Source organism: Enhydra lutris, unplaced genomic scaffold (assembly GCF_002288905.1).
Source record: "Enhydra lutris kenyoni isolate GAN:26980312 unplaced genomic scaffold, ASM228890v2 scaffoldscaffold43, whole genome shotgun sequence".
Lineage (NCBI taxonomy): Eukaryota > Metazoa > Chordata > Mammalia > Carnivora > Mustelidae > Enhydra > Enhydra lutris.
In genome coordinates, this window is record NW_019154127.1 from 744675 (window position 1) to 764823 (window position 20149).

At 38.7% G+C, this 20149-nt stretch overlaps 1 protein-coding gene across 7 annotated transcripts in view; it reads right to left on the reverse strand.

The window, feature by feature from the left end:
- LOC111155720 (glutamate ionotropic receptor kainate type subunit 1) overlaps window positions 1-20149 on the reverse strand; it is a 384988-nt gene that overhangs the window by 40562 nt on the left and 324277 nt on the right. For 3 of the 7 annotated variants that reach the window (XM_022516056.1, XM_022516054.1, XM_022516059.1), the window contains exons 8-12: window positions 15797-15904; window positions 13178-13222; window positions 8164-8277; window positions 6167-6370; window positions 5297-5520 (exon numbers count right to left, since the gene is read on the reverse strand). In XM_022516056.1, coding sequence (XP_022371764.1) covers window positions 5297-5520; window positions 6167-6370; window positions 8164-8277; window positions 13178-13222; window positions 15797-15904 — 695 coding nt within the window. The remainder of the gene's footprint in view (window positions 1-5296; window positions 5521-6166; window positions 6371-8163; window positions 8278-13177; window positions 13223-15796; window positions 15905-20149) is intronic. The other 4 variants (XM_022516058.1, XM_022516061.1, XM_022516055.1 and 1 more) reach the window with 2 other exon arrangements.

Here is a 20149-nt window from a genome sequence, read left to right on the forward strand (position 1 = left end):
GCAAGGGCAAAAAAGTGAACAGAAAGAAGGACTATATTTGCGGTATATTCAATTTGTTTTTAGGATACTACATATATGGAAAGAAAAATCATAATTTTTAAAGGAAGTGATGAAGTATATGTATATATTTTAAGTAGGCTCTACACCCAGCATGGGCTTGAACTCAAGACCCTGAGATCAAGAGTCACATGCTCTACCAACTGAGCCATCCAGGCACACTAAAGACTGGAAGTTTAAACTTGGAAGTATCCTGGCCCAGGGATGGGGGAAGTGATTCCTCAGTGTTAACTCCATAGCATGTCTCACTGGGAAATGTCACATTCAAGATTCCCTTTTGATTTGTTTTTATTTATAGAATGATGGGCTACAGTCACTTGATCAGCAGCCCTAGTGAATTAGGAAGTTGATCTTGAATAAGTCACTTAACCTCCCTGGCCTCAGTTTCCTTATTAGTAAACAAGAGGGAATCCAGATATCTCTGGGATGGGTGAAAAGAAAAATCTGGGGAACTGAATAGACTTTTGGTTCTTTCTCTGTTTCCCAAACATCTGTCTGACTTCTATAGCCCAAGGAGTTGCCTGTTCTGTGGTTATTTTGTAGGGCTATCTTGCCAAGGGACACTTATTTCCCCAAAGAGACATTAGCAGATGCTCTGCAAAGGATCTGGAAATGATTTAAAATGCCATAGTTCTTAGCACTGGAAACTTTGCCATTTGCCATTGGGTTCTTTTAATGTAAGCAGGAGCCTTAGGGTAATGTTAAAACCCCATAAAACCGATGGGAACATATGGAATGCTCTCCAGCCATAAGGTTTCAGCAGTAAACAGGTTGCTGTCAGCAGGTTGCTGACACAATGGGGAGAACCGGGATTAAGGTGAATACATTATCTATAGTGAAAAGCAGGACACACTGTGAATCATGCACAAGGAACTGGGCAAACAGTTCCTCTCAATGAAAAACCATTCTCTTGCCCCCCTGGACACCTTCTGGAAAGTGTACAATGTCTCCTCAAGTCTTATGGGTACAGGGATAATAGCCTCATGGTTTACCCCACAGTAATGGTATCCAACTCATGACTGTGCCTCCTCCACAGCTGCAGGGCACACAGTGCTGGTCCCTGTGAAGCTTATGAATATAGCTGTAATTGACAATGCCGTGCCAATACATTTTAATTACTGTTTCAACAATATAATTAAGTTTTGAATTTATACACTCTTCTAACCATAGTAGTTTGCTGAGCTGAAGAAACGAATACCAGTATTAATGAACCCACTAATTGAAACAGTAAGCACAGGAAAGATGCCATTACTTAAACAGTATCATTGTCACTTGTACAATAATTTTAAAATATTAATTACAATAAATTAGGAATCTTATGCACTCACAAGGAGTCTTTCTCAACAGACCATAAAATGGGGCAACCACTAACCCCCCTGATATTCAGGTACTTCTTCCTCGTCTATGCTCCCACCAGCAAGCTCACCACTTTCCTCTTTGAAATGCTGCTTTTGGTCTTGTGTCAGTGTTTCATACTTTGCAGTTCTAAGTGAACAATTAATCTAATTTTCTAAGGCAGAAAGGAAAACTGTCTAAACAGCAGTATGATTCTGCCTGCTCTGCAAAGATATTTTAAGTTCTTTCTCTCCAGCATTCTGAGTGATTTGCATTGGACGGAGGGATATTAAGTGTCAGTAGAACGCCGTGCTGAAAGACACTGGGTTTTCATGATAAAATAGGTCTACCTGTTGCCTGGATGTAGAAATTTCAGCTTGAAATGCCTAATGCCTGCTTAAAGATAGCCAGTGAGACAGCAGTGTCAGCATCAGGAAAGCTGGGGGGGGAATTAGTATATGATGACCTGCACCAATGATATTCTGAAGCTGTTATTCCCAATTGATATTGATCTTTAGTAAAATGACAGAGAAAGGGACAAATGGGTTTAACACTGGTGTCAAAATTTGCATATAAAAGAGTAATATTATGTTGAAATGTAAAGGTTCATTTTGGGTTTATGTTTATATATACCAAGCTTTATTTTGAATGGGAGATATAAAACAATATTGAGACTGGAAATCTCTAATTAAGGGATTCTTTTATGGCTGGGAATGGATATTGGGCTGCATCAAGGAGTGGGAGAACGGTTCATCTTTTAAAAGACAGAGCTTGTGATATAACTGTTGGGTTTGTATTATAACTTTAGAATTATAGTCAAAAGTCAAATTTTTTTTACTAAATGACAACTTAAAAATGTTCATTTTTAACAAGATAAACATAAATCATAAAATGTAAGCAGATGTGATATCTGGATATTTGGTTTATTTAAATTGTGTGTTCATGATAGACATAATTCCTTGGGGTTAAATGTTTTTCAAAAAGTAATTTAAAAAATGTTAACCACAAAGCAAAAACCCTGACATGCACATTTTTAGCATCATAACTAAACAAGTCGTAGTAACTTAAATGTTTATATAGCTTTCTTTAGTTTGTCTAACTTTATGAATTCAATTCAGTTTAGCAAATGATTTTTAAACGTCTATCTAGTGAGACCATTAGCCTAAATGCAGTGATGGGCTTTATTTTTTTCCCCTTTAAAAAGATATAAAAGGATATACTTCAAAACACAAATTCAAAAACCTTGCCAGAGCTAACAATGATTATGAGATTACATTTTTTATTTCTACTTCACTAACTCTGAAGACAACCCACAAAGGTGGTAGCGGAAAGCTGTCTCACATCTTTGCTTCTTGGTGCAGAGTGACCAAGTTCACTGTCTCAAACTATGGTGGTGGGAAGTAAAAGCAAATTGGCACATCTATGCAACAAGGGTTTTGTCTTTGGGAATCATCTCCAAAATATATTTAAGGGTTTTATGCAGTGGAAGTAGGAATGGATTCAAGAGTGTAGAGATGAATGTAGTTGGATCCCCATGATGGTGCACCTGTGCACCGCAGGGAGCTTCCCCCCGCCCCATTCCACCATAACGGTGTTTGCAACAATCCCACTTTTCTAAGACCCAGAATGAGAAGGAAGGCTATGAGAGACAACGAGAATAAGCTAAACAAAGATCTGGTTTATAAATGGTGCTGTTGGTGAGTAGGGATATTGGGTAGATAATTTGATTGGGGAGGCTGCTTTCCTAATAGAGATAGAATAAAGTCAGAAAATATAGGGCTCTGAGTCACTGATTGCTGATAGAGAAATAGTCAAAATGAGGAGGGGAAAATGACTGAATGTCACATTATTCTGACATATTCTGATGATAAAAATAAGGCAATTTAAAGGCACAGCTGGTGTCAGATATAAAGGGGTACTTTCAGCCTGTATTCTTGAAAGAACTTCAGAATGCTGTTTACATGTTCTGTCTCCCATTGGCTATGATCAAGTCAGTATGATAAATAGCATTTTTGGTCATCAGCATTGTCTTGCTTATTCTACTCATCAGCATCCCTGCTTAGACAGAGCAGCAGATTGGGTGAGATGGAAACCCATGTCCCTCTGCTGCTTGGTTGCTCTGCTGTCTCCAATGTCAACCAACAAATGTGGGCCCCAGAACAGAAGAATGGAACAATGAGTCTGCAAAATTTCTTATTCCTCATTCAAATGTTCATCAAGTGGCCATTTATTATATAGCCATTCTAGGGCAGTATTAATTTCACTTACTAAGAAGTAATAAGAAATGCACCTCCAAAGGTGAGCAAATTATCTTTTAAAATTTGATACCCAAAGCAACATCTTCTTTAATTTTTTAAAACATGGTCTCTCAGTCTTGGTGCTATTGACATTTTGAGGTTACTGTTTTTTGTTGGGAGTTGTCTGCATACTATAGGGTGTTCAGTGGCATCCATGAATTCTGCCCACTTTATGTCAGTAGCATTTTCCATCCTCAGTTGTGATAACCAAAAAAATGTTTTTAGAGCATGGACAAATGTTACCTGAATGATAAAATCTCTCCTAGTTGAGAACTACTGATTTAGAACATTAAAGTATCAAAACACAGTATCATTACACATACACATTAATATATTATTCTGTGGGGAGACTTATGGAAAGAGAGCTTTGGTCATTATTTAAAGTAGCTTAATACTTGGCCAAAATTTGGAAAATGACCTGGGATCTGGTAATGATACACTTTATAAGGCATGAATTAGGGAGAAAACATTTATTTTATATTGAATGTATAAATAACCACATGTGAGCACACATATTTATTTAGTTTGACTGTATCTGTGTGTCTCATGCATCTTTAAGACTTTCTAGTCTGGGTTATTTTCCCAAGCTAGCCTTATAATTATGCCAGTGAAAGAGTTACCTGGCATTAATCAAAACCAGAGAGTGGACAATGACAGAGAGCTGTCATGAAGAAATATTTCTCATAGAAATTCCTGGAGGGAAAACAAAAATTGATCAAGGAAAAAAGTTTGCTGAGTTTTGTTGAAAGATGAAAAAGATTGAAAACAAGTGGGGAACATACAAAAGCAATTATTTTTTTACATGGTCTATCTAGGGATATCAAATGTTTAAGCCAACAGAAAGATGAAATAGCTGTGTTTCAAATTCAGCATCAAAGGTATTTAGAAAATATAATCTACTGAAAGGTATAAAGATCCTTTGAAGAATTGTGTAAAGTGGAATGGTTAAATATAGAGTTATCTCAGAAAATAAAAGCTAAGCTGAATCATCAGTGGTAGCATAAATAATTCATGCCTCTAGACTTTACCTGTTAGTAATCTTTCTTTTTCATGTTTATTTCTAGAATGCTCTTTCACTCTTTAAAGTTTTTAAAAATAAATTTTATCAAATTTTCAAAGTATTTTTCTTTGTTCCTGAGGATTATGCAATCTTGTTTCACCCAGTATTTCTTATTTGCTACAATAATTCCTAGCTAACCTTTTTCCTGTTTTGTGTAATGGAATATTCCAAGGGTCAAGTATCTGAACACCATTTTTCTCTTCCTGTTGAAACATTTTAGATTTATTAGCTGAGCTATTGCTTTGTTGTAATATAATTCAGGGAAAATAGGTAAATAAACATTTTATGCTGCCTGAAATACTGTGATGATTAAATTAATATAAAAATTATATTCTTGTTGTCTTTTAAAAGCATCTTTATTAAAAAAAATCAGAAGATATTCATTCACAGCACGGCCTTTGAGGAAGAACTTGACAGAATAGAGCACTAGGCAAAACTAAAATAACATTTAAAGTTCTTAACCTATGTTCACCTAGTGTAGAGCACACGTGATAATATGAGACTGACCTAAATCTGTTTTTGTAAATTCAGTAGTTCTCAAACTTACCTTGCAATCACAAAGAGTACACAACTGACTCCCAGGCAGGCTAAGAGCACATACATCCAAATGTCAGGAGACAGGGGATTGAGGAAGGAGAAGACTCCCGGATTGGTACCATTGGGCTTCCTGTAGAGAATGCTGATGCCCAGTGTCATGAAGGGTTTGGAGAAGTCAATGACTTTCTCCCGAACATAGGTAATGGTAAGAGGAGCCACTGCCAGATCAGCCTTCTGCAAAAGCAAGTTCAAAATCATTGTCTTAGTCGTCTCACTTCCCAGCAAATATCTGGACTTTCCTGGGTCCTCCTGATCTATATTTCTCAATTCCAAATGTTTCTCATGCAAGAAGCTTCTGTAATGATTGGCTCTAGCATAAAAACAGTTGATTTACACAGTTGTTCTTGTGAAATAGTATTTATTAGCAAAGAGAAACCAGAAGGTATGAAATACAAACAGACAGACGTATATACATTCTGGAACTAAATGGAGGAAAAAGCTGCAGGGGGTTATCTTTAAAAAGGGCAGTGAGCCAAGCAAGGAAGGAGCCACTTGGTCATAAAATCAGCTGACAAGATGGGACTTTAAGCTGCAAACTGTAGAATTCATTATCCGATGTAAGAATCACTCTGGTTTATTCTTCAGCATGAAAAACGGACCTATAAATTTTTGTCCTCAGTTTGTGTCCTTACTTGCCCTTCTACATAAGCAAACTCCATTTCCTTGTTGTTTTCTCCTACTTCTTAAACCATTATTAGGGTTCAAAAAAACGTGACATTTCTTCTGACCCCGACTCAATCGTTTTTTTTCTCTTTTACCTCTTGCTACGCATTTTGTAAGACACTTAAAACACACATATAAAAGATGCATTGCTGCTTACATGATCTATAAGTTCTTTGACCATGCCATTCCACTCTCCTTTGTCATTCTGTGCTCCATATTTGCCATCAGGGACAAGTTTGACGTCATAAATGAAACCCAAGATGTTGGACAATTCCTTCAACAGGTCCAGGCAATAACCTTCAAATCTGTCATTTCCATATAAAGGCTTATCAGATTTCCTGTACATCACATAGGGTTCTTCCTATATGAAACAAATCAAACAGGAAAACCCTGTTATAAGGAAGGCAGAATTTCCTTCATCCACAGTCAGAAAGTATAAAATATTTGAAAATGATTATTAAGATTTCAGAGTAAGGAAGTTAGTCACTCACCTTCCTGCCTTCCCTAAACTCATTTTCCTTATACCCTCTACCAATACAGAACATTTCCCATATCAGTATCTCTCCCTCTTCAGCATGTGAATGAGACTGTTTTCCTCCACTGCTGAGGACAGGGCTGTGACTAGTATTATAGGGACACAGTTGAGGACACCGTTGAGGTCCAGCAATGAAGGACCAGATGTCTGGGTGTCTGGCCTTCATCTATCCCCACACCCAGACTTCCTTGCATGTTCCCCCTCCTACCTGGCTTTTACGAGAGCTTTGTCTACAAACAAAAAGGAAATTTAAATCAGCAACTATGGCCTCTTACTCTTCAAACTTCCTACCTACTAAATATTCTCATTTCCTCATCTCTCAGTTAAATTTCATTTCAGTTTCACTATTCACTTTTATCTACGTATTTTCATTGGTTTTCTTTAGGGTATCTTGTACAAAGACTATTTCTATGTCTTCTTATATTATCAGTTCTGTCTTCTTATTTGAACTCAAATACTTCAAATCTTATATTTGGTAATTCTTTGCTTATATGCTTACATAATAAATCCCCTATTCCATGAATAATTAGCATTTCCTTACTACCACCTTTAACCTTATTCTCATTTGGCTAAATGAAAATTTATTTTATAACATATGATAGTTACTAAATTACTGGTATGTCCTTTAACTTCTCATACATTTTTCCCCCAGTCATTTAAGACCCATTTAGGCTTATCCTCAAACAAACTGTTAGAAATAGAAAATTCTACATTTCCAAGAGTTGGTTTCTGGGAAAGTAGTCACCAGAAAAACAAAACTATTTTTATTATGGATGAACAATTCTCAGAAGTTAACGGTTTCAGAAATAAATTGGTCTATCATTATAGACTGAATCAAATAAAGCAGGAATGTCTGAAAGATTTTAGAGGTGGCCACTCCTGGCTTTTATTCTTTGGGTTAGGGCTGGAAAGGAGAAAAAATGAACAACCCGTGGATATACAATGACTGGATAGGGGTATGATCAGGGTTCTAATTGGAAGCAGAAAGTCCCCTCACCTGGGTTTTGAAAAACTTCTTAGTAAAGGGGTTATTTAGAGAGGTGTGAACAAGGCAAAGGGAACCAATAGGAATGGAGGTGGGAAGAATGGTGGGGTATAAACACCCAGGAACCAAAATAATCAGGAAGCTTGTAGCACTTAGGGCTAAGGCAGGCAGGAGGAAATAGTGCTCCTGGAATCCAAGACAGCAGAGGTCTGGAAGCAGGATCACTGGCAGAATAAAAACTGTGGTTATGAAGTATAGAGGTTCTGAGAAAACCACTGGAGGCAGGAGTAAAATGTTCTCACTTCTCTTTCCCTACTTCCTTGGGCTCTTGCCAGGGTGTCTATTTGGACGAAACCAACCAGCAGCCAGGCAGCAAGGGCGACTAGCTGAGTGGCCCAGAGAGTGGAACAGGGCAGAGTTGAGGAAGGATTGAAGGTGGGAGATATGCAGAACATTGCAGGAAGCTTCTAATTCAGTGCAATTATAGGTGCATACAAACATAAGTTTTTAGTGTCCTAATTTAAAATAGACATTTGCAGGCAAAGTTTTTGGCATGAAAAAGATAGCTGAAGAATTCTTCAAAGTCTAGGGCAGGAGTATGGAGAAGACCCTGAATTCCACTCAGTCTACTTACCAAAATGGTGGTGACGATGAGTGTCCGGTTGGCCAGTGAATCAGTGATATTGTTGGACCTGTCTTTATTGCCATCGGTCATGTTAAGCCCACTGTTGGAGTTCCAAATCCCAATCTACACAGAACATAATACATCAGAGGCTGCTGGCTGTCAGTGACCCCATTTACATTAAAGCGAGGCCCCTTCTACACCAGGAATGGACATAAAAGCTTAGAGTCTGGGGAGAAGACACTGAAGCCACTCATGGTGGGAAAATGAACAACAAAGGAATGAGTGCGCACAGGGAACAGGAAAAATTAGTGCCATTTTGGATAGACTGGGGAGAGGTCTTTTTGTTTATTAATATATTAAGCTCACTGTTCTTTTTTAAATAAAGAATTCTTAAATGAGTATCAGATTTTTCTTCCAATATGTATGTATTGAGCACCTACTCTATGCCATGCCTTGTTCTGGGCATTGGAGGACGTAGCAATGGACAAAACAACAAAGCTTTCTTCACTGGTAGAGCTTATGTTCTAGTGATACAAACCTCACATTGCCAAAGTGGTACCATTGGTGTCTGTAAAATTTATAAGGAATGAGATGAAAGGAGCTAGTTGGATGATGGAGAGATAGGGCATCTAAAAGGGAAAAACATAAATGGAAGAAAAAGGTGTGGAGGAACAGTAGACTGACCCTGTCTTCATTGAGGAGTCAGTGCTGGGCAGGGGTGCCTATTACTCTTCTGTTTACTTGTTATGTCTGTGCACTGCACTATGAACTCCTTCAACAAGGGTTTTCATTCTTATTGCTCATTGATCTATCTCAGAACCATCCATGGTGATTACTAGTCAGTGAAACCCAATGTTCTTTTAAAAATTAATGACCCACAGTTTTCTCCAGTGGCCAAGTCACTCCTGGGTTTGTAGGCTCTAAAGAAGTACATTGATTTGTTTAGCTTTTGGAGAAACCTAGGAGAAAAGCCTCGGGGAACCAAGCTGTTTATCTGAAGCTTTCTGTAAGCATTTATCACCAGCCTGGTGAGACAGACAGAATGCAGATGTGTTTCAAAGGCACGTAAAGCTAACATCTGCGTGATCTTGGGCAAGCTGGTAACCTTTCTGAGCTTTGGTTCTCTAACTATAAAGTACGTCATCTGGATATTGAAAAGACCAAATAAGAAGGTGCACGTAAAAGTGTTGGTAATTGTTAAGGGCTACAAAAACATTGATAATAAAGGGCATTTGAATAGCTGCCCCAGTAACTTCTTCAAGCTTGCCCTGCTGTGAAAAAATGTGGATTGTGAGTGAAATTATTTATTTATTTATTTTAATTTAGAGGCAAATTAAGTAGAGAAGCCATGAAGTACAGGGGCAATTGAGGAACACTAACACTTGGACAGACTCTGGGATAGGCTGGGGTAGACCCATGTTTGATCCCTGAATATATTCTCCCAATGGGAGGACATTGTCTGCCTGGGCAGAATATGAGCATTACAGACAGTCTTTTGTCCAGCTCTTAGCTTTGCAATGTCCCATCAGTGTGACCTTGGGCAAGTTCATTAATCCTGCTGTGCCTCAATTCCTCATCAGCAAAGTGGAGGAAGGAGGGCTTTTCTGATGATTAAATAAAATATCACCAGTGGGAATGTTATGCCTCTTCTTTCCTTTTCTACTTCTTTATTTTGATTTATTGCCTAAATATAGCAGCTGGAAATTCATTTAGCTCGACAAATATTCTTTTCAGACACGTAAATTTTTTGAGGAAGTTTCAAGAGCTATCACACATCCACACATCAGTGTGAACTATTTCAATGGCACTGTTTTCTTTCTATGCTTAGTAAGAGTTAGTTGGCCAATGAGATAGGGATACAGGTCTAGGTTAATGGGGGCTTGGAGCTAGTGTTTGCATTTGGAAGTAGTTTGAGTCTGTCTGTAATGAGGTTACTAGATGCAGGCTTGGGATATAGGACAGCACCTTTAATAACCATTTAGTCTTTCCACCATCAAGGGTGATACCTATCATAGAACACAGCCAATGCACACAACATCTGTGAACTGAAGAATCTTCAGATTTCTTTGGTTGGTTTTTAAACTCAGGAAAAGGGGACAACTTTTTCTGCTCTTTCTTCTCAATGTGTACTTCTTCTTCCACTTTTTTGAGACAAAGACCTTTGTTTTTAGGAAACATAACTCAGCTAGACACACCTGGAGTCTGTTGGTTTTCATCCAAAGCTCTACTTTAAGTTGTGAGCAATTGACTTCTAATTTGATGAACGATGTGTATAAATTGCGCTGTGGCTATAATTCTAATTAAAACTCGACTTAGGCACTGGGGAGAATGGAACTTAATTAAGTATTGAAAAGTGGAGAAAATAACTGTGTTTGTAACCAATTTGTTAAGTGATGGAATGTGTTCTCTTAATTAATTTCTATTGATGTCAAGTGTGTTTGAAGGAACTGTACTAATATTTGAAAATGGTAGTGTTGAATGGCCTCACAATATCATTCTCTTTTAACATACAAACTTGAAACTGTGGACAAATGCACCCCACAGCTTAATGTCTGGCTTTTATTTCTTTTACCAGCCCGACCCAAAGTGAGCAGTTCAGATATCATTGCTGCAGCATTTCCAATCAACTGAGTCCCAGAGTCCCATTTAGTGTGAACTTTCTTCCGTGAAATGAGAAAGGGAGAATGTTTTTTCCTACTATCTGTGTAACAGAGGTCTCTTTAAATCTGGACTAAAAGAGTATCAAGGTTATTCCTGGGAAGTAGACAGTATACATATGCAGTTTGAATGACCACAGCCTTCTGTTTTTGAATGTTTAACCAGCAAAACAGAAGTCGTGTGTGTACATGTGTATGTGTGTATTTTGAAGATAAGTAGTCAACTGACTTTACCTGTTAATTAAATGGACACATCAGCAAATGAATGTCTCTTTCAAAAGAAACAAGATCTCAGGAGTTCTGTGCATTGGAGGGAGGGATACAGTTAACCAGATGCCTGGGCATTTAGCATTTCAGTCTTGTTCTCTGACCCTGGAGGAATGCTTCCAGGAAGCAGAACCTCAATTTTCAAACCATAGAGCAAAATCAGAGAGCCGTAATTTGCCAGTGAGAAGTAGAAGAGGGTGGATCAATTATTTGTGGGGAGGAACACTCAAGAGCTAATTTGTCTGGTCTTGCCTTCTTTCACTTTGTAAATGGGCATGTGGGAGCAGCCGTTTATTATCTAGGACAAGCAAGGGAAGTTTCTGAAAATGAGTGCCCAAATGACATTAAGCAAACTTTTTAAAAAAAGTGACACAACAAAAGGGGGTTCAAAGAGTGACTAGCATCCATTTTCCAGTCCTACAGAGTGATCCAGATAAAGTCAAAATCCAAAATTGCTGAGTGAAATATCAAGTATTTAGGAAAGAAAATAAAAGACTTGTCAGTTTCTTGTACCATGAGACTTATGAACACATATTTTAGTGACAGACTTTGGAAAGATTGCTACATCTTCTTTAGGGAAAAAAATGCAGGTGGACTATTCTATACTCAATAAGGTCAGCATTCAAAGAGCTTTGGGAATTTGGATGTGCGTCTTGTTGGAAAAAGACAATAGATCTTACGTGCCAGTGCTAGGGGTACTGTAAATTGTTGATGAGCAGTCATAACACAAAACAGCACACCACAGTATATGCAACTTACAATGTGGGCAATGCTAGGTCAGCAAGAAGGAAGAGGTACAAAGTCATGATGTTGTATCCCTGGGAAGTGTGGGTGGGGGGTGATGATTGCAGTTTAGTGACAAATAGAGGACATTCCCCTCCCCTGCATGTAATTTCAGAGCTTGGATTCCATTCCCTAGGATATTCGGTTTGAATTAATTCAACATTGCATAAAGTGCCTGGAGTCTCAAGCTGGATTAGTGGAATAAGCTTCTTTCTGGGGGCCAGTTAGGTTCGTCTATTTATTAGCAACGAGGAAACGAGATTGCCTTCTCTATGCCTTTGGTAGTCTGATTCATTGAAGATTAAAACATGGATATTAAACTTAACATTTTTTAAACTTAAAAGGACATTTTTGAACTCATCTACTGAGTACTACCAAAAGAAAGTCAAGTTTTGGACCACAAGGAGAAACTGTTTACACTTTCCACGGCTTAAATGATAATTTGCAAGATAAAAGCAAACCTGACAAAACCATTCAAGTTGAACAACCTGAAGTAAGTCAAGTTGCATCCGTCAATCATTAGATATTTTAGCAATTAGGTTTAGGGAGAGAGAGAGAAAACAAATGACAATGTTTGCATATCACTCGGACATTTCCTGATCCAAATGTTTTTAATGTCTAACATTTGCTTATACAATAAATCTGTGTGCATTCATTGACAACATGATACTGTACAATAAACTATGAAATAGGGGGTGTTAGAATTTACAAGATAATCTCATTTCCCTTCCAGAGTTTCTAATGTTTTTGTCCTCTGGAAACTGGCTCTGAAACAAATTGCCAGACAATATGCACTGACAAAGATCCTACGCAAAACAAAGATATCTCCTGAGAGAAGGGAATTTCTGAAAATGGCTCCTGTTTTATGGCGGTAACTTTGAGGGAAATGTCTTATCCTAGCCTTCTGAGTCTTAGCCTATCTGAACAGTCTGATGGATCACATCTATTGTTTTCATGCCTCATAGGGAAAATATTTAGTGATTTGAAAAGGAATATAAATGGACAAGTGTCTGCTTCTGTTGCAATAACCTGCTTTCAGTGCTAACTAGGACTGATCCTGCCTGGAAGAAACAAAAATAATTTAGGGGGGAATATTTAACCCATGACTATTTAATCCATCTCAAGCGTGTTTTCAATTCATGAGTCATGTTATTGAGAGACAACATACTCAATTACCCCGTTCTCTATATAGACGATTGCCTCTAAACTGCAATTAGAGATCCACCGTTTGGGTGAAACCAGAAAGGTGCAGGCTTCTCCTCTCACATTCCCCACCCCACTCCCAGAGCTCCTGCAGTTTTTGTCCGAGTACAAACCTTCTTCCACACTTTATATAAGTGTTTAGACACTTCGCCAGCAGCCTTGGTTTTCAGAGGGAAAAATAAAAATAGCACTTAATTAAAATGGAGCATGGAACCTAGAAGGTATCAAGGTGAGTGAGTGCTCAGCGTGTTACATTCCCCACCCACTGTTTGGAATCTTGTACGTTAATTTATCTTGCACATAAAACCTGAACATAGTAAAGAGATGAACTAAGTACTTGGGTCCCACAGAAGTTACTTCCACTTAGTAGTACAGCCCGATGTTCACTTTTCCTTTCCCACATAAAAAAAAAAAATCATATAAAGATCATTTTAATATGTACAGCTTTGCTGCAGAGTGAAAGGGTCTTCATCATTCTTTCTTTCTTTCTTTCTTTCTTTTTTTACTTATTTATTTGACACAGAGAGATCACAAGTTGGCAGAGAGGCAGGCAGAGAGAGAGAGAGGGAAGCTGGCTCCCTGCTGAGCAGAGAGCCTGATGCGGGGCTCGATCCCAGGAATATGGGATCATGACCCGAGCCGAAGGCAGCGGCTTAACCCACTGAGCCACCCAGGCGCCCCGGGTCTTCATCATTCTTAAAGAAGGCCTGTTCAAGGTATTTCCATAAGCAGAATCAATCCACACACTCATGCACACGCTATTGCTAAGCAAGTAGAAAGCACACCACACTTGATGACATGTTCTTTGATTATGTGCATCCAGGCAATAGGAACTTGAGTGGAAGTGAAAAAATGGGACTTTTTTCTTTTTTAAACAATTTTCTCTGTGGACCCCATGAGAGGCTGACATGAAAAGATTGGGCATCTCCTCCCGTGGCTCCCGAGAGAGACGGGCTGGCTTCCCCATCCCTTAAGGCCCAGTCATTCCTTCCAGGAATGGAGCCCAAGTCACCTGAAGAAAGAAAAGTTATTGCAAACAATGAAGAGATAAGAAACAAATTGAGAAAACACTTTCATCTAATTTGATTTTGCCTTTGATGGGAAAACACCAATGGAGTGTACATAATATTGCCGTGTATAAATAGCTGTGAAGGCACAATGATGGCTCCGTCTCTTTCATCACACGTCGGAGCCAGAGTGATGTTTTCTTAACAGCTTTTCTTCCCCGTTCACGTCTACACATTAACAGAGTGGAGGGGGGAGAGAGGCATGCACAGAAGAGCAGACATTTTTTTTTTTTTTTAAACAGCCATTAGAAGCTTTCAGTCCCTAAAAATATTCTTTTCTTTTCTTTTGTGTCCACAGCCCTGATGGAAGCGAGGTGGGTGCCTCGTGCTCTGTCAGACGTGTTAAACTAACAAACCAGCAAATCCAAGTGAAGAGACCCCAGGGAAAGAGACAGAGAGATGGAAAGACGGGGGTGGGGGGGGAGGAGAGACAGACAGAGACACATAGAGAGAGGGCCAGGAAAAGCCAGAGAGAGAGAGAGAGGCAGAGACAGAGACACAGAGAGAGGCAGAGAGACAGAGCCAGGAAGAGAGGGCATTTTTGAAATGGGAACCTGTGCACATAATGTGTACCCTCCGAGCTGCAAACTAATAATTTTCCTCAAACGTTTCCACACCAGTGGTCACCATCTATTACATTCAGCCTAATTAATCTTTGTTTGTTTTAATTAGGCTATTTAGGAATGGGGCATAGTGAGGACCTTAAAAAAATATGTTTTAGTTACCAAAAGAAACAGAACATAAATGGAAATCTTATCTCATTTTTAAAATCAACCCAAACATTTCAATTAAGTAAGTAACTGGTTGCCAAAGGTACTCTTCTATAGGAAACATACCTTCTTGTCCACTACAGTGAAAAAAAAAAATGTTGGATTACAGAATTTTGATTTTCAGATGATTGTTTTGGGGGTTTCAAAGCTTTTTTTTTTTTTTCCTTTAAGTCCTAAAGGGCAAAAATCTTCACAATATAATTGTTAATTAATTCCAGTACATAATTGTGAATAATAAAATTTTATTATAAAATACACCAAGGAGCCAAGTTCTTTTATCATTATTGTTATTATTTAACTAAATAGTTCACATTTGCATTACTCTGCATGAGCTCCTATGGAACTTGGAACTTTGAGAGATTGAGAATTACAACTAAAATAATCCTAAGATCAGAACACAGCATGAAAATGATTTTTTGGCCTATTTCCTCCTAAAATCAAGGCTCTAGTAAGCCCTTTCTCTCCTACTTTAGTCTGTCCCTCTGTCAATCTGAAGTGCAATTAAAATTCATTGCTGATTAGAACTTGGAAACCATTCCATAGATAAATCACTGACAAACTCCTTGTTTTCCACATCTAAACATAATTTCCTAAAACCTTTGAGAGATGGGGCTAATGACAGTTTACCCATAGGGCCATATGTATTTAATACTGTAATCATGCCTGCTGTACAAACTAAGCACTAGATGAATGTTAGCATTGCTATTAATAACATACAATTTCAGAAACCAGCATGTCAGCATCTATCAGCAGAGTAGGGAGAGAGAGCTAAAAAACTGGCCATAAATGAACATGCTAAGAGAATCATCTTATCGCTCTGCTATTTGTGGGTACAATTAAAATGCTTAAACAGTGCTCTTTATTTTATTCTGAAATTTATTATTGAGAAGGTTACCTTTTCGGTTCCTTCTTCTTTGAGACTAATAATGTCCAGATCAAAATCCTTCCTCAAGCCATCGGTTTTATTGAAGGTGATACGCCCAGTCAGACCATCCCACCGGGCCTATGGACAAAAGAAACATGGCATTACTGTTTCACACTTATCATAATCCTAACACCATCAAAATTGTAATACCTCGAATTCATCATGGTATCCAATTATTTGGTTTCACTGTGGTGTTAGAAAGCATCGCATTGCTTCAGTAGCTCAACGGCAGAACACTTCCCTGTTTTATTAGCACTCACTTATTTTGTCAGTTCTAACATCTAACATCAGTCAAATCTGTGATAGTGACAATTTAAATGGGCAATATGGAAGGAATGACTGTAAAATACTCTACACATGAAGTAAACAAAGTCTGGGAAGCCATAATATTCTGTTTTCCAAGGTCAAGTCAAATCCCTTTTAAGGTACTGACAAGGTAAGTATCCCCTTCCCCACTTTTTTTTCTCTGTGAAGAGGATATAATCCGGTGATGCATTATTGAATTTTTAGGGTATTCAGATTTAGGCCTTCCAATGTCATTTGGCCACTGTATTAGTTTCCTGAAGCTGCTGTAGCAAATTATCACAAAGTGGGGTGACTTAAAACAACAGAAATTTTTTCTTTCATATTTCTGGAGGCCAGGACCAGATGTCCAAAATCAGTAACACTAGACAAAATCAAAGCGTAACAGGGTCATGCCCCCTCACAGGAGACACTGTTCCTTGACTCTTCATGTTCCTGGTGGCTGCCAGCAATCCTTGTCCTGTGGGGGTATCTCTCCAGTCTCTGCCTCTGTGGTCACATTGCCTTCTCCTATTTTGCCATCTGTCTACTTGTCTCTTATAAGGATACATGTGATGGCATTTAGGGCTCATGTAGATAATCCAGGATACTTACTCCATCCCAAAAATCCTCAGTTGAGTTATATATGCAGTGTCCTTTTTTTTTTTTTTTTTTTTGCCAAAAACATATAACATTTACACGTTCTAGGGATTAGGACATGGATACCATTTAGAGGAGCCATTATTCTGCCTGCCACATGTATATCCACATCATGTTAAGAACTAAAAGTCACAGTGGTCTCCCCTTCACAGAACTCACACTGGACATCTTTGGTGGTTTCATTAAATAAAAAAGAGTGACCCCAGAGTTTCTTGAGCTTCAGTCTCTAGGTGATTTTTGGCAATCTGGCCTAATTCAAGTTGACTTAAAAATGAGGACACAAGAGAACTCAGTCCTAGCTGTTTTTCTCTTTCCTGATTTTACCAAAATCACTGGACATCTGTAAAATGTGAAGAAAATCCTGAAAGATGAACTATATCTGGAGTGTCTATACCATGTGTACCTGCTGATTGATTTATCTATTTGGCCAAGAGGTAGAGCAACGCAGAGGAAGTATGAGTTTATCACAGAGCTGGGTTTGAATCTCTGAAGTATGACTTCATGCAAGTGACTTAACCTGAATCTGGATTGTCTCAGATTTCAGTGTCTGATCCATGCAAGGTTTCTGTGAGATTTAAATGGCACTTCACACAATTCTTAACTCACTGAAAACTTAAGGATTATTTTGACAACTATCTCTTATTTTCCTTCCCACATTCTCCACAAACTCTGGAGTTTGGCTTTTACTACCTCACATGTCAGGACTCACATGTAGTGTCTTTTCATATCTCTTCTGTATTTCATATTACAAACCAACATCAGATTCATTGTCCCAAAATGAAATTTTCATACTCATGCAATTTCTCCCAGTACATAAAGTACATAGTGGATTCATGCTGCCTACAAATTAGTTGAAATCTTGAGTTTACATGTGAGGTTGTGATGGTTAAGTTTATGTGTCAACTTGACTGGGTCATGGGATATTTAGTTACCTAGTTAAACATAGTCTCTGGATATGTCTGTGAGGGTGTTTCCATTTGAATCAGTAGAATGAATAAAGCAGATCTCCGCAATGTGAGTGGGCATTATCTAATACATTGAGGGCCTGACTAGAACAAAGAGGCAGAGGAAGGGGAAATGTGCTCTCTCTGTCTCATTGATTGAGCTGAGACATTGGTCTTCTCCCGCCCTTGGACAAGGATTTAACACTGTTGGCACTGCTGCTTCTCATCGTCTCTGTGCCAGAAACTATCTCAGAATATAGCACCTAGTAGTTTTCAATTTAGTAGGAACCAGAACATTAATGTATTTCAACAAAGCCCTATGGGTGTGAGGAAAAGATTCGCACATAGTAATTGAAGAAAGAAGTGTAGGGAAGAAGTACTTACCCCAACTGCCCAGAAAGAAAGATACAGCAACGACTCCTACAAGAAGGAAGGCCCAAGCTCTCAAAGGATGAGAAATTGACTAAGCAGGGCACCTAGGTGGCTCAGTCAGTTACATGGCTGTGTTTGGCTCAGGTCATGATCCCAGAGTTGTGGGATCAAGCCCTGCATTGGGTTTGCTGAGCGTTGAATCTGCTTCTCTCTCTCTGCCCCTTCCTCCCACTCCTTCTCTCTCTCTCTCTTTCTCTCTCTCTCCCTCTCATGTGGTCATTCTTTTTCAAATAAATAAATAAATAAATAATCTTTTAAAAAAAGATTGAAAAATAAGAAGAAGAAATTGGCCAAGCAAAGTTCTACAGCCTGAGTAAAAAGCATGAAATACAGTATGTCTGCCATAGATCTATAATGAAAGGTAAGGAATGATGAGAAATGAGCCTAGGAAGGAGGTAGGTGGGCACTTGTTCTTAAGGGTGTTATGGATTGTGCTACTTTTTGCTTGGACTTTGCTCAATAGACATGTGGGAATGGTCAGAATGTTTTAAGCCTAGGAGTGTCTTGAACAGATGTGCTTTCTAGGGAGATCATTTTAGCAGAACTAGGAGAAGATGGCTCAAAGATCAAGATTGCAAGCAGAGGATTGGCTGGCAAATAATTCTCACAGAACAAAATAAAACATATGCACATGCACACATATGAACATAGGGACAGCACAATTCTTCCATCTCCCTGTCCCACCAGCTTGCACACCATTAACTATCAATGGAAATACTTCCCTAGCAGGGTAGCTGGCTTCAAGAAGAAAGCATTGCCATTAAAGTTCTTACAGACAGAATAGAGAATGGGATCAATTCAATTATCAGAATCCAAAACAATTAACCCAGACATATTTTCTGGCTACCATGCCGATGGAATAGGAATCATGTCAGAAGGAGATTTTATCACTTGATAATGCTGGAAGTTAAATTCATGTCAGGAAATGACACATGGACACACGAAGCCTTTAGCTCTCATCTGAGCCATCTGTATGGCCAAACTAGATGTTCAGTGACACAAAAGAAATACCTCAGATCCTTGAAATTTGCCTCCAGAGTTTATTGCCAAGGGAGGTCATAATGACAAATGCTAGCACTAGCTTTAAAAACGAGATGGTATATTTTTACAGTTGACAGTAACACCTGTTGTTACACTTGGTGAAATACAGGTAGTCACATTCTCTGCACTGGGACCAAAAAAATCGATATTGGATCCAAGTAAGGCATGTCCTCTCTTGTGTTTATTTAGGCACACCTCCTGACATTGCAATCTCCTTTTCCTCTCCACCACATTCCAATCCCACTTTTTATACTCTGGCCACTTCTTATTTTGCAAGTAAAAGGCTGGTTTCATGGATTGGTGGGGTAGATGAGATTCATTAAATAAACTGCCACATTCGTGTTGTAGCATCTAACTGAGGGTGGGAGACAATTCATCTAAGACTTCAGCTGGGTGGAAATCTGTGCAGTGTTAGGGGTTTGGACTAAATCAGTTTTTCAGGCCAGTTCTTCATGCTTCTCAAAATGTGCAGTTTTAACCCTCCCTCTGATCTGTGTGGAAAGAGGTAGTTTTCTTCATTAAAGTTCTACAGGATTTTCAGACAGGTTTTTTCCTATAGACAGCTTTTCCTTCTTGGGGGTCATGCTGTGAGTCAATTCGATACATTGTCCAGAGTTTAGGGAGCTCTCTGAAAATGGGCAAAATTGGTAGCATTTATCTCTTGATGTAGCATATAGCTCATAGCAGGGTCTTAAAATCCAGTTCAGAAATCCAATTTCATTTCCACTAAGTGTGTCTATTGTGTCCCTTTGTTTGGATTCTGTTGCGTTGCTTTGGATCTTGAATTTAGTGTTCCAGTCACTGGTGCAGTGTAATTCCCACTTCTTGCCTCTCCTCCCTGCTCATCCTAGTGGCAAAAAAGTTCCTTTTCGTGCTTTAACAATGCTTCCTTCCCTGCCTCAAATATCTACAAAGACTCCCTGCCTGGTTCTTTACTGAACTGAAATATCTTTTGACCTTCAAA